The sequence below is a fragment of the Pan paniscus genome, chromosome 7 (assembly GCF_029289425.2).
Source record: "Pan paniscus chromosome 7, NHGRI_mPanPan1-v2.0_pri, whole genome shotgun sequence".
In the NCBI taxonomy this organism is placed as follows: Eukaryota; Metazoa; Chordata; class Mammalia; order Primates; family Hominidae; genus Pan; species Pan paniscus.
Window position 1 is genome coordinate 138,232,276 of NC_073256.2, and position 14,137 is coordinate 138,246,412.

At 44.4% G+C, this 14,137-nt stretch overlaps 1 protein-coding gene across 1 annotated transcript in view; it reads right to left on the minus strand.

Annotated features, from left to right (window-relative positions):
• SNTB1 (syntrophin beta 1) overlaps window positions 1-4,217 on the minus strand; it is a 276,230-nt gene extending 272,013 nt beyond the window's left edge. The window contains exon 1 of the mRNA XM_055116889.3: window positions 3,432-4,217. Within this exon, the coding sequence (XP_054972864.2) occupies window positions 3,432-4,002 (571 nt within the window). The 5' untranslated portion in view covers window positions 4,003-4,217. The remainder of the gene's footprint in view (window positions 1-3,431) is intronic.
• Window positions 4,218-14,137: the final 9,920 nt, after the last annotated feature.

The following is a 14,137-nucleotide window of genomic DNA, read 5'->3' on the forward strand; positions in this document are numbered from 1 at the left end:
TAGAGGTTAAAAGTATAAGCTTTCATATCAGATAGATTTGGAATGCTCCTGGCTATGTTACATTATTTATATTTATATTTTTTTAAATTTTTTTTGAGATGGAGTCTTGCTCTGTTGCCCAGGCTGCAGTGCAATGGCATGATCTCAGCTCACTGCAACTGACACCTTCTGGATTCAAGAGATTCTCCTGCCTCAGCCTCCCCAGTAGCTGAGATTATAGGCATGGGGCACGATGCCTGGCTAATTTTTGTATTTTTAGTCAAGACAGGGTTTCACCATGTTGGCCAGCTGGTCTTGAACTCCTGACCTTGTGATCTGTCCACCTCAGCTTCCCAAAGTGCTGGGATTATAGGCGTGAGCTACCGCACCGGCCACGATGTTACTTTATGCAAAAAACTTAATGTCTGTAAGCTTTAATTTCCTCATCAGGAAAATGAACAATAACAACAGTACTGGCCTCAGTTACTGTAAGTGTAACAGGTAAAGCCTGGCACATATTAAGTGCTCAATAAATGTTAGCTATTGTTATGATTCTCTTTCTCCAGGTTCTGTTTAACTCCTCTGGTCTCACAGGAATGGTCTCCCAGCATTACACCATAGTACAAAAAAAAGTGTTATAAAAATGAGAAATGTAAACTCCAGTAAAGGAAAAAGATAGGACTGTCCTTGAGAAGGGACAGTTTCATGTTCATTTCATTTGAATTGTAAAACTAACTACTTCCAGCAGATGTTTGATATACGCCTTTCATTCTCATTGTGTTCTTCCATACAGCAGCCCTATAAAGTAAGCAGGTCCAGCAGATTTCCTTATTCCCATCTCGCGGATGAAGACACTGAGACTCAGGGAGGTTATGTTAATTCTGCGGCGGAATCTATGCCTAGAATGCAGGCATTGAAACTTTTCCAGGGTTTCACTTTACAGGATGTTCCACTTGTAGAGGTAGTAACTCTCCACGAGGGGGCGCATGTCATGCGGTGGGGTGCATGCAGGCGGTGGTTGGAGTACTAAACTAATCTCCATTTACTCCCCCAATAAACAAACAAAAAGGAATCTAGGTTTAAAAAAAAACAAGGGTGCACTTGCTATATAAATGTACCTTTAAAACATCTCCCTTTGCCCTGCCATACAACCAGATTACATTTTCAAAGCCTCTCCTATGTAGAAACTCTGGAATCCACACTGCATTTCAGAATACGAAGAAGTAGGTATGTCTTCTTAAAAAGCCCTTGAGGTGATCCTAATCAGCCCCCTCAAATGGGAATCCCTGTATTAGACTAAGCTACAAAAGAGAGGATTGTGATATTTGACTTGATGGTATTTGATGACTACCATTGCATTGAGAATGAACACTTTGGCTCAGAATAAGAGACGCTGTTTTGAGCAGGGCCTCCGCTTCTCTTATTAGCAGCTGATTTTGAAAAACTTGGGCTGAGGATAAGGCTGCTACACTGAGCCAAAAAGGTTCATATCTCAGAGACCCACAGGGTTTCTCCAGAGGTCCTGCCTGTGACAAACCACAAAGTGTTCTAAGAATGTCATATTAGAGGTTTTTGCAAAACTCACTTTTCAGTTTCTGTTTCAAGAAAGTCACATAACTGCTTGATTTTTTTTCTTTCTCTAAGTTTATTTTCAATTGCAGAGAAATTTCTTCCTCTTTTTGGGTGAGAGATATTTTTTACCTCTTTGCCAAGTCATTATTCATTAAAAGAGGAAGAAAAGAAGGGACATAATAAAGGATGGTACCTAAAATAAAATGACCCGCCTTCCGCCCCACCCCAACCCCTCCCCCAGTATTTACAGTAAGTATTGCAAACTGAGCAGGTGCCCAACAGTTTATAGTCCAAATAACACTTGCCCCAGATCCCACCTGCCCCTTGTCACACAAACCAACACACACTTGAGTCAAGCAAACTTTTTTTCTGTTATGTTAATCATCAAGCCAAAGTAAACAGCTTTCCACTTTCTGGGTCCAGGGTGGCAATTGACTATGAAGACATCGCAAATCCTCTAGACAAACAAGGTTGGTGGGGGAGGATTTCTCTGCATTGTGGGCCAGGAGGTGGACCATGACATACCAGGGAGTTGCATCAGCTGTCACACACTAGCGATGCTGGCACCCTTACTTTAAACTTTCTCAGTTTCACACACTAGTGCCACGACTGGGTAAGCAGGAAATTGACTTAAGTCCTTAGTTTAGGGCTTAAATCAATCACCATATTACAAGGTCTCAGCTGAAATAGTCTATTTCAATAGCTACGGGCTCATTTATTCATTTACTCAGCATGCATGTCATGGAGCAACTAAGCTCAAGAGAGACTCACCACTAAATAAAAGACTCCAGATACCGCAATCTACAGCTAGGCTAGGCTGAGTAAATAGATAAAATAATTACACGTTATTAGTGCTGACAGAGGTATGTACACAGCACTAAAGAGAAGAGAAACAAGTGAGAAATGCAGCTGTAGCCAGGCAGGAGAATTCAGTTTACTACCATATGCCCTTCTCCCCCACATAACTCAACATAGCCATAAACAGTGCAAAACGGTGGTTCCTATTCTATTCACATTCAACAATGAGGGGACTGAGGACATCAGATCTCAAGAGAGAGAGTAGTTTCTAGGCTCTTCGCACGCAGGGGAAACTGTTTACAAATGCAAAGTTGTTTCCACACCACTCAGAAAGGGCTCCAGAAAACGCAGACAGAAAAACCACTTCACCAGCTCTCAACCCAGAGGAACCTGGAATCCAGACTGACCGGCCAGATGCCCGGCAGGGAGAGCGAATTTTTCCCAAAACTGCAACATATTCCCCGGCCCCTGACACAACTCTCCAGGCATAACCCTAGTCCCCCATTTGCAGGGGGAACGTCCAGAAGGATAGTCGGAGTTTTAGCATTCACAATATTGCCACCTCTCTCTCACCCATTTGTGAGTCAACCCTCTTCTGCTGGGCTGCCCAGGCTTTGGAGTGGGAAATTTTGCCAAAGCGGAAAACTATGAGTTGCAATTACGCAGTAGCCCTGCTTGGCAACGTTGGATGTAGGAATATTCTAAGTTCACCCTTCATTCTCAATTCCATATCCCAGTCCCTACACTCTACCAGGATTATCCGTAGATAAAAATGAAACAACCTACACTAAGCAGGCAATCCGGCTGGGAAACCCTGCTAGCCTCGCTTTTCCATACACCTCTCCTGGATTAAAGCCTGGAAAGACTGCGGGATGGAGACAAATTGCCCCCAGGGTGGGTAAAAGTTGACAAAACTCTATGCTGCCACCCCCTCCGCCACCCTTCCCCCCCCAACACACACACACCCGGCCCCCTGGGGTGTGTCCGCATGTGGCCGAGTGAGTGTGAGTGTGAGCGTGCGGGTGGGAAGCCGAGCAGGTGTGTGAGCGCCCGGCGCGACCCGCGCGCTGTTAACCCCTTACCTTCCAGCAGCACTTCCTTGCCCGCGCGCTTCAACGCCTGCACCGCCTCGTCGTGGGTGGCGTCCCGCAGGTCGGCTCCGTTCACGGACAGGATGGCGTCGCCCACGTACAGGGCTTGGGTCTGGTCCGCCGCCAGCCCCTTGAAGATCTTGCTGATGAGGATGGGCATCTTGTTCTCCTTGCCCCCCTTGATGCTGATCCCCAGCCCGCCCAGCTCCTGCTTCAGCACCTTCACGCCACGCTTCTGGTTCGAGATGGACTCGGGCACCTGCTCGGGCAGGTCGGTGAAAGCGGTGCGGACCCCGGCGGGCGAGTCCGGGGGCTGCGCGCCGCCCGCGCCCGGGTGCCCAGCCCCGGCGCCCCTGCAGAACGAGCCATTGGTGGCGGTCCCGATGCCGTTGTACGCCGCAGCGCCCTCCTCGCTGCTCAGAACCAGGGCGTCCTCGCTCAAGTTCACCAGAACTTTGTGCCAGCGATCCCGCACCAAAACTTCCAGCAGCCCGCTCCGCTGCGCCCGGCCGCCTCCCGCGCCAGCCGGCCCAGCCGCCGCCGCCGCCGCCGCTACCGCCATCTTTCCGGCATTCTTAAAATGCCATGTGATTGGAAAAGGGGGGAAAAGTGGGGAAGGGTGGCCGGGCGGAGGACGCGGGGCCCGGGGGAGCGAGGAGAGTGCGTCCCGCGGGGAGGTGGCGGCACGCGGGACTCCGCTCCGGGAGTTCGCAGACGCACTCGGCGGGAGTTGGCAGCTGCAGTCAGGCTGGTTCCCCCTCGCCTGATCCTGAGCGGGGTGGAGCAACCTAAAAGAAGAAGGAGAGACCGAGACAGGGGAGGGGAAAAAAGCCAGCAGCCAGTTGCAAAACCCCAAAGCAAGGGGAGCCGCGGAGCAGCTCAGCGCTGGAGAGAGTCCGTGGGAGGAGGCACGCTGGCGGTGAAGGGCGGGGACCCACAACCCAGCGGCCGCTCACCTGTTCCAGCCGCCGCAGCCTCGGCGGTCACACGCCGCCCGCCCGCCCAGACCTCCCCTCCTCTGTCCCCAGAGCGCACGACGCCGCGGGGACAGCTTCCCGAGCGCCTTCCCCGTCCCGCTTCTCTCCAGCCCACCGCAGCCCCCTTTCTTCCCAGCTCCCCCACTCCGTGGGCGCCCACACTGCACCTTCGCCGGCTGCGTGCGTCCCGCCTCGGTGCCCTCACTCGGTCCTCCTGAGCCGCCTTCCCTTTCATACCCAGCCCGTAGAATTGTCCCTGGGTCTTAACAACTCATTTGTAACTGATCCAGGTCTCCTCCCTCTGCTTCCTCAAACCCAGGCTTCGCTGCCTCTGCGGAGTTCTTACCTGTCTCTCCTTTCCACCCGGGTTCCCTGGAGGAAGCTAAACTCAGACCAAGGCCCTGGGCTCCCCAGGAGTTAAAAGGGAATACGCTGTCCCAAGATTCTAGAATGAAGAGTCAACATAGCCCGAGTGGCTTAAACATCCTGTCCTTAAATGCAAGAAATGTTTTCTATCGAGCCCTGGACAGGTGTCTCTGCTGGCCTGGGGTTTTCAACAGGTCATGCCTGCCTCAGACCCCAGGGACAAATGTTCTTCCAGCTCTAACTCATTCTATGCTTTAAGCTTTTGACCTATCTTTGTTTTCCCAGTGCCACACCAAATGCTGCCTGGGGATCTCTCTTTCTTCCTGAGTTCCCATATAAGAAGCCCCCCATTTAAGAATTCAGTTGGAATGGGTTGTATTTCAAAAGTTGCTTTGCAAGTTAGTTATTTGGATTTCAAGTTGCATTTTTCCAGGGTAACAATATTATAATGATTGTTTACCTTCCCAGACCAATCCAGAAATGCCCACATAACCCATGTCACACCTGAACCACCCTGAGTTCTTCTATCCTTGAACCTCTCAAGCTTTCCCCTAACTCTAAGCAGGTCTCATGGTCCACTCAAGGTGTTTCATGCTTCTCAGTTACGTCCCCTTCCCACTGCTGTCTACCCTCTCTCCAAACACAGCACAAAACAAACCCACACAGTTCTGTTAATTCCTGAAGTAAACCCAACCCAGCAAGGTGTTGAGAGGAAATAAATCTTATTGAACACATTCCCATTGATGTGTATCATCGTTGAAAGTTCTCTAAGTCTTTTAGAATGACTCACACTTTTAATCAAGGAGGCTTAAAGGCTCAGATGACTCCCTAAAGAGTGGAGTCCCAGCCAGGTCAAGGAATGAAATGAAAACATTTGGACGTTTTCTTGAGAAGGCGGAGTCACGGCAGGTGAGAGGGTGCCCTGGGTTAATGCTTCTGCTTGTAGCTCTCCCTTTTCCTATATTTTTAACTGACCCATTTTCCAAAAACTCTTTACTCTTTCATGCAAAGGTGGCCAGAGCAGGGATGGCAGTCTCAGGGGCTCTCCAGCCCTTTGTGATGTGCAGAATCAGACAAGGAGCTAATATAGGTGGTACCACCATCCACTCTCAGGATGGAAAAGCAGCTGAGGCTGGCCCCTTGCTTTAAAGGCTGAGGACTCACGTGCATCATTCTTCAGTGAAACTAGAGCCTGAGTATCTGCGTTGAAATCCAGATACACTAAGGTTGAGATAGGCACCAGAGTGCCAGTGTGAAGATTTACAACTCAAAACAGATCTACTCCTGGAACAGAAATCCTGCATCAACATCATGCCTGCATCTTGCCTCTGTGGCCAAGCAATGTGGGAGGCCCAGGCACAACCACAGATAATGTATCGATTTGCCATAAGAAATTGTAGGCTCTGGGATGAGAATTTCTCAGAATCTCTGTGATAAGCACATTTTTTTTCTGTGTAAGCAAACCTACATGGGAAGGAGTATGTTGCTTTTTGAAAGTTGCATCGGAATGAGAGGAGACAATTATTAGGCCTGAGGCATGTATGTTAGTTAGCCAGAGATGGCTTTGCCACTGGAATCATAATTACAGCCCCTATTCTAAGTGCTTTACACATATTAACTTAATCCTCCCAGCAATTCTTGAGGATATTTACTATTACCGTCATTCCCATTTCACAGGTGAAGAAGGGGACTAAGTTAATAAGTTGCCCCTGTCATGTAATTAGTAAATGGCAGAGTCAGGATTTAAAGCCAGCTGCGAGAGTCTAGACTCTAAACTGTTGCTCTTACACCCTTGAAAATCCTCAAAGCCTGTTAGCTACAGCCCGTGTTCATCTGCATGCTGAAGCCAGCCTTTCCACTGGGAGGGAGACACTGAGGAGGAAGGCCCTTCCCCTAGACCATATGGAGAAGGGTGGAACCAGCTGATGCCTCTGGTCTTTCCTTCTTTCCAAGGTTGGAGAACACCCTGCCCTCCCCCAGTCAACACATTTTTTTTCTATAGACATGTTAACAAGTTGAAACTGGTGACTTATGGTCTTATTATACTTCGCCTGTCTTTTTTTTTTTTTTTTTTAAACTTATGGCTAGGCGCAGTGGCTCACGCCTGTAATTCCAGCACTTTGGGAGGCCCAGGTGGGCGGATCACCTGAGGTCAGGAGTTCAAGACCAGCCTGGCCAAGATAGTGAAACTCCGTCTCTACTAAAAACACAAACATTAGCCAGGTGTGGTGGCGGGCACCTGTAGTCCCAGCTACTTGGGAGATTGAGGCAGGAGAGTTGCTTGAACACGGGAGGCGTAGGTTGCAGTGAGCAGAGATTGCACCAGTGCACTGCAGCCTGGGTGACAGAGCGAGACTCCATCTCAAAAAACCCCAAAAAACAAAAAAAGACTTTTTAATTTTAGGTTCAGGGGTACATGTACAGGTGTTTTATATAGGTAAATTGCATGTCACAGGGTTTGGTGTAATAACTCATATAATAAGCATAGTACCTTATAGGTAGTTTTTCAATCCTCACCCTCCTCCCGTCCTGCACCCTCAAGTAGGCCTGGGCGTTTGTTTTTCCCATCTCAGACGACTCCACATATCTGGCCTCTGATTGTTAATGCTGACTCTCAAAGGCATACCTTATTGACCTCATTTTTCAGTTCAGTAAGGCTGGGACAACTGCACTGCAGCCCCATATTGTGTATAATTAGGAAAGCATATACTCTCTTAGGTGTCCCCTTTCAGAGAATGGTCACTGGAATGGTCTGAAGCGACCTCCAGCTTGCTTACTCATAGATGTGGCATTTGAAGCTCAGAGCAGAGCAAGGAAGGATCCAAGGCCACACTGCAAGTTTGTGTCAAAGCTGAGTCTAGGAACAGTCTAACTTCAGGATTCGGGAAATTATACCTAAAGCCCCCTTTTTACCAGATTTCTTTCACTGAGCTCTCTTTCCCCTGTTCTGTATCCTCTTCCAGTCCTAACTCTGACTTCCATTTCCCACCCAGCCCAAACTGGGATCCTTCTGTTGCTCTTTCCCATGAGATACGCATTTTCCTATGGATATTTGGATGGATTTAGCCTTGTAAGGGTAGGTCACACAATCTTCAGTCGCACAGTAGCCACAGATACATAACAGAACAGTATCATGTGGGGAAAGAACCATCTTCTGTTTATTCCATAAAATTTTGTTGTGCCCCTACCATGTCCCAGGCACTGTTCTTGGTGCTGGGATACGGGAGTGGACAAACCAGCAAAGACTCTCTCTGTGAATCTTGCATTGTAGGGTAGGGTGGAAGTGGAGATGGACTATAAGCACATCAGATACTTTCATGTAGAAGTAAATGCTAGGAAGAAAAAACAGTCATAAAATTGAGAGCTGCTGAGGACCAGGGGCTACTGGAGATGTTGGCTATTAAGGAAAGCCTTTGTGAAAAGGTGACATTTAGACTGAGACATGAATAATAAGAGGCAAGCCTTGTAAAGAGCTAGGAAAGAGGGTCCCAGGGAGAAGGAAAATCCAGTGCAAAGCACCCGAGACAGAACCAAGCTGGTCTGGTTCAAAAGACCCAAAGGAGGTCAATGTGGCTGGGGCAGCCCATGGGAGGAAAAAAGAGGTAAGAGAGGAGATCAGAGAGATAGGTTGGACCAGGCCACAGCTTGAGGCCTTGGAGGATCATAATACAGACCATCTTCCTTGTCCTCTTTGAGTTTCAACAACCATATGTTTTGGGTTTTGAAGAACAGTGCTGTTTTCAAAAATTACTTTCAATTACCTGCTAAGTAAATTTCTACTGATTAGAATATGTGCTCCAATATTTCAGTTTGGAAAATATGATCACTGTGCTTTTGATAGTGTTTTGTGAATAATAGATTGAGCATCTGTAAGGGGATTTTTCCAGTGTATATAGAATGGAGAGTGGATACAGTGTGAATACTGGAGAAGAGGAAATGGAGAGCTCTTTGATATCTATGGGTATGTTAGAGACCAGAATGAAAGCGGAGCAGGAGGGGTTCTTGAGATGCAAAACTCCCAAGATGAGGCCTGCCTATTTAAACAGGTATCAACCAACACTTTCTGAGCATATACTTTGGTAAATAACTTAGGCAGGTGCTGGAGACAGGCACACCCAGGGATGCAAAGATGATCAAGACAGGAAGACAGACATGTACACAAAGAGCCCACAGGGAGAATTAGGTAGCTGCAGTGCTGAGAGTGAAATGAGTCTGGAAGCAGCCGGCCTCCAGATTCCAAATCCCAATGCTAGATTAGTGATTCTTATTTTAAAGGTAAAGCACTGAGAATGGGGGATGGCACATGATTAGAAGGCTGAGTGGTTTCTTTCTTCTCTGTTGTGCCCCAGTTGGCTAGCAGGTATGTCACCATTTTAAAAGGATTGGGAAACTCTCCCTATTGCATATACCTGCATAGACCTGGGCAAGTCCTTGGTAAACTAGATAGACCATCACCCAGACTCTCAGCCAACCAGTCAGTCAAGTGAGAGTTATTTGACTGCTCACTATGTTTAGAATTTGATTGTGGGGATGTTTTCAGGCTTAACCTAAGGCAGAGTTATAAAGTAATTAGTTGTTTATCCTTCATCGTCTGTTATTGATTTCTACTCTTTTTACTTCTCTTCTATAACAATCACTGTTGAAACAAACTTTGTACTAGTATTTTGATATCTATGGTATAAATTTGTCATTTGTCCTCAGGGATTATACATTTGAAACTGTGGAATTGTAGATTCCATTTGGCAGACATGTCAAACATAACAGATCTGTGAAATCCTAACAGAAATCTATCCCACTACATACTAGAAACTTCAGCAAATGGGCCTAAGTAGGTATATCAGATGTGGAAAGTAAAAAGGAATAAGAAATCAAAGTTTCACCCATATGCATCTTTAAAATAATATGAAAAGAAATTTGAAATAACTATTTCAGGGCCTTGCTAAACTACTAATACTCTTCAGATTGCAAAGGAGATTGGTTATTAAATTACTAGGAGAACATTTGCCATCAGGGTCTATATGTGAGGAGACCTCTGCATCCTTTCTCTACCATCTCTACTTCCTTTATGGAGTCATTTCTGTGTCCCTCCCTTGATTCATGAGAAAGGGCAAATTTCTTTTCTTACTCTGTATCATAACCTGCTGGCTCACTTTTGTTTATAACTCACCTGACCCACTCCTCTCTGCTCCAGCAGTTTCCTTCCAGACACCCCCGCCCCATCCCTGGTTACCTCTTTGTACTGGACTCTTAGTCCATCAGTATGACTAGCACGAATTCTCTTATATCCTAAATGGATATCTCTTCCTTCTGTTTCTTAACTATAACTGAAACTTGGAATAGTCCCCAAATACCACATCCTTATCCCACTGCCTTCTCTGGCAAGGGCCTCAAGTTCTTCTACTGCTCTGGGAATCTCTTAAAGGTAAACCAAGACTTTTGCTGCCTAGGAATATTTCCAGATCATGGAACGTTTAGGGCCTTTCATTTTTCATCACTGAACGAACTGTAGCACTTTCTTTAAATTATTTTTTGTCTTTCCCCCTACTCTTCTAACAACATAGACATTTTGCAGTGACTTAAGGTACTGGCTCATGCTTTTCCTTTTCAGTACATTCTTCACTATTATCAGTCAGACGTGAGTATCTTTAAGTAAATTGTAATGTATTTTACCTGAAGTGGTTTTGTGATTTGGAACTATCTCTTCACTTCTGGACTTTGGTTTCTTGCCTATAAAATTATAGAATTTGATTTGATGGTTTCATTGAGCCCATAATTTTGATTCTAATTTGGTAGAAAGGAAAGACATAGCAAGAATTAATGACCTAATAATTAGAAATAATATGAGATGATTTCAGTACTTTCAGGCTTTAGAATCTAAACTTTAGATGTCCAGCTTGTGCTTATGGCAAACAAATTGAGTTTCATGGAAAAGGTAGGCTTTGAGTTGAGTCTTAAATAAATTACAGCCTTGGAGCATAACAGAAAACATTCCTAGTAGGGAGACCAACTTGGTCAAAGGCAAGAAGAAAAAGGATGTGCGTTTTCTTCATTGAGCAGTGGGTTGACCAGCTTGGATGGGTTTGGGAAAGAAATAAGACAGTGATCTGGTGAAAAGATAGTGTTATTAGTCAGAATACTTGGCTCCAAATGATGGAATTTCAACTGACACTAAATGCCAATGGGAAATGCATTGGTTCACATAGCCAATCTGCTAGAAGATCAAGGGAAAAACGAGCCTCAAGTACAGCTAGAACGTGATACCAGCACACTGCATTTTCTTAGGCTGCACAAGGCTAAACCATGGCCACTGGCAGCTTCCAGGTTCATGGTACTCAGCTTGGCTTCTAGGAAGGAAAGGACCCTTTTCTCCTAATCTCAATTTGAGAAAACTTTCATGAAAAGAGAGGAGTTAGGTGACTCAGCTTGGGTTACGTGTCTATCCTTCTGAACACAGAGAACATGATTGACAGCCAAAGCCTCATGGCTAGAGTGGGGGCAATAAGCAATTCACCAAAAGAAAGCTATGTGTTTACCAGAACACATCTGGATGCAGACTGGGCCAGATTAAACGATAGTTCTTCACTATGGATACGTTGGAACCTTACTGTAGAATTTATTTAAAAGCACTGAGAGGCCATTCATTCCTCCTAATCAAAAGAGAGGTGTTATCAAAACAGATACTGGTGACAGATTGAGGAATAAGTAGTTGGGAAAGACTGAGATGCTTTAGCGTGATTCCTTGCACACAATAGGAATACAAGCCTTTGGCAAACTGAAGCAGGAAAACTACTTAAGGAGATTGTTCAATGGCCTAGGCAGGATGGCTAAAAATCAGTATTTGTGTGGAAATAAAAGAGATGGTTTTAAAAAAAGATTGAACAGCTCGTGATGATTTATTGGATAGAGAACTAGGAAAAGGAGAAGAAGCCAATGAAATAATAATTAGTTTTTATTAAACCTTTACACTGTGTTAGACTCTGTGTGTACTTAACATATACCATTGATTCCAGACAGAAATTATTTGAGGTAGGTAATATCATCCCCATATTACAGATGAGAATGTTGCACTCAACAAGTTCACACTTCCTATAAGCATTGGAGTTGGGGTTCAAACCTAGTCTAACTTACATCTGTTCTCCCCCAAAGCTTATGCTCATAACTGTTACAATATACTAGGCATGAACTTAGGTAGTCAGAAAGAGTGTGACAGAACTTGTCAGGAGATGATGTGAGTTCATTTTAGATTTGTCAAGTTTGAGGGAATAGTGGAACATGAAACAGGTCATGGCCTAATGGCATTATAGTCGAGGGCCTAGATAAGGGCATTTAGGTATTTGTTATCGTTTGAATGTATGTGTTCCCCCAAAACTCATGTCAGAATGTAAGACCCAATATGATAGTATTAAGAGGTGGGGCCTTTGGGAGTTGATTAAGTCATGAGAGTAGAGCCCTCATAATGCAACTGGCAACATTATGAAAGGGCTAGAAATAACTAGGTAGCCCCTTTTGCCTTTCTATCTCTTCTGCCATGTGAGGACACAACATTTGTCCCTTCTGGAAGATTCAGCAGCAAGGTGCCATCATGGAAGAAGAGACCGGTCCCTCACTAGGTGCCAAACCTGCCAGTGCCTTGATCTTGGACTTTCCAGCCTCTAGAGCTGTGAAAAATACATTTCTGTTGTTTATAAATTAGGCAGTCTGAAGTATTTTGTTCTAGCAGCACAAACAGATTAAGACAGTATCATTTACTTAGATGTAAAACTTGGAGGCCAAGAGGAAGAACACACATTTAAAGGCAAAATGCAATTGCTGTACTTCACTACTGAAATGAAAATTCAAACCCTTTGAGGTATCACAAAACACTGCATTTACATACAGTGTCCACTGAACTAAACTCCAAAAAGGCAACTGGATGTCTGAAAGTTCTCATCTGCCTGGTGAAGGGACAAAGAAAACCAAAGCAAGCAAAAGGCAGAGTTTGGAGACAGTCTAAGGCAGCTGCCTCCTTTTCCCATCTCCATGAGTATAAATATTTTGCACCACAGAGGAAGGAAATTGTAGTGGAAGTAGAGAGGGGAAAGAATTCTCCCAGGAACATACTACAATAGAATGGCAAATTTCAGGAATAGCCAGACTGACCAGTATAGAGAAGAGTGAAGAAAAATGCTTTCAGAAGTAATTTAAAGGAGAAAACAAATTATCATTGGCTAACTAGAATCTCTGTTTTTCATATGTTTATGTTGACTATTATTTATGCAGGGAAGGAACTATGTTTAAAGTTTTATGGCTATTATAGAATTAAAGAGCTTCAAGGTAACATCTAGCAGTTGTTCCCAAACTTTGGAGGGAATCGGAACCACATGGGGAGCATGTTAAAAATGTGAGTAACATATCTAATAATTCCTTCTACATTTATCAGCAGACATACTTCTGTAATGAAGAGCTTTCTCCCATATACAGCTATTTTTGTTGCCATCGTTTTTACATTTCACTTCAACATAGTTTCTTCCTTAATGTGCCATATTCATTACTATCATTCTGTTTGTTGTTTTGATATTCAAAATTTGGTCACTATGAGCCTCTTCAAGCTGACTCCTATATTCTTTTGACAGGTCCCCTTTGTCCTTAAGAATTTTTTGTTTGTTTGTTTTTTGCCTTCTGGCAGGATTAACTTATATTTTATCTGCCTAGTCCTGGTATCAGCCATTCCTTTAAAGATCCCTTATTCCTTTTAGTAAGAAAGGTCACATAGGAACCAAGATCTGGAGAACAAGTAAGAAAGGTCACATAGGAACCAGGTAAGCTTATTGCTACTAAGGAAGACAGATAGCGTTCATACTTATATCACCAATTCAAACCTAACATCATAAGGTACTTCCTTACCTTTCCTTATTCACATTTGTATCTCCCAATAAGTGAGAAATTTGGTTTTCAAAAATACCAATAGATTAATTCAGTTTTCTGTGTTCTACAGTATAAAAGGAAATTGTTTCAGAATTATTGTTTCAATAGCAATACCAACAACAAAACTACCGAACAAGTTCAAAATTTCTTTGCAGTTTGTTTTGTTCTTATATATCCCAGTAAAAGTGCACAAAGTACCACATAGATGCTTGATCTAATCTACCATCTAAATACAGGCAAACAGGCAGATTCAGACTATGGGATATTCAAAAAAGCAAGTGGCTTGGGTTCTTCAAAAATGTCAAGTTATGGAAGACAAGAAGCAGGGTGGAATTGCTTCAAATGAAAGAAAACTAAAGCGACATGAAAACCAAATAAAAGGCAAAATCTTGGATTAAATCATCAAAGAGAAACTACAAGGACTTTTGTGTGTGATGAAGAAATTTAAAT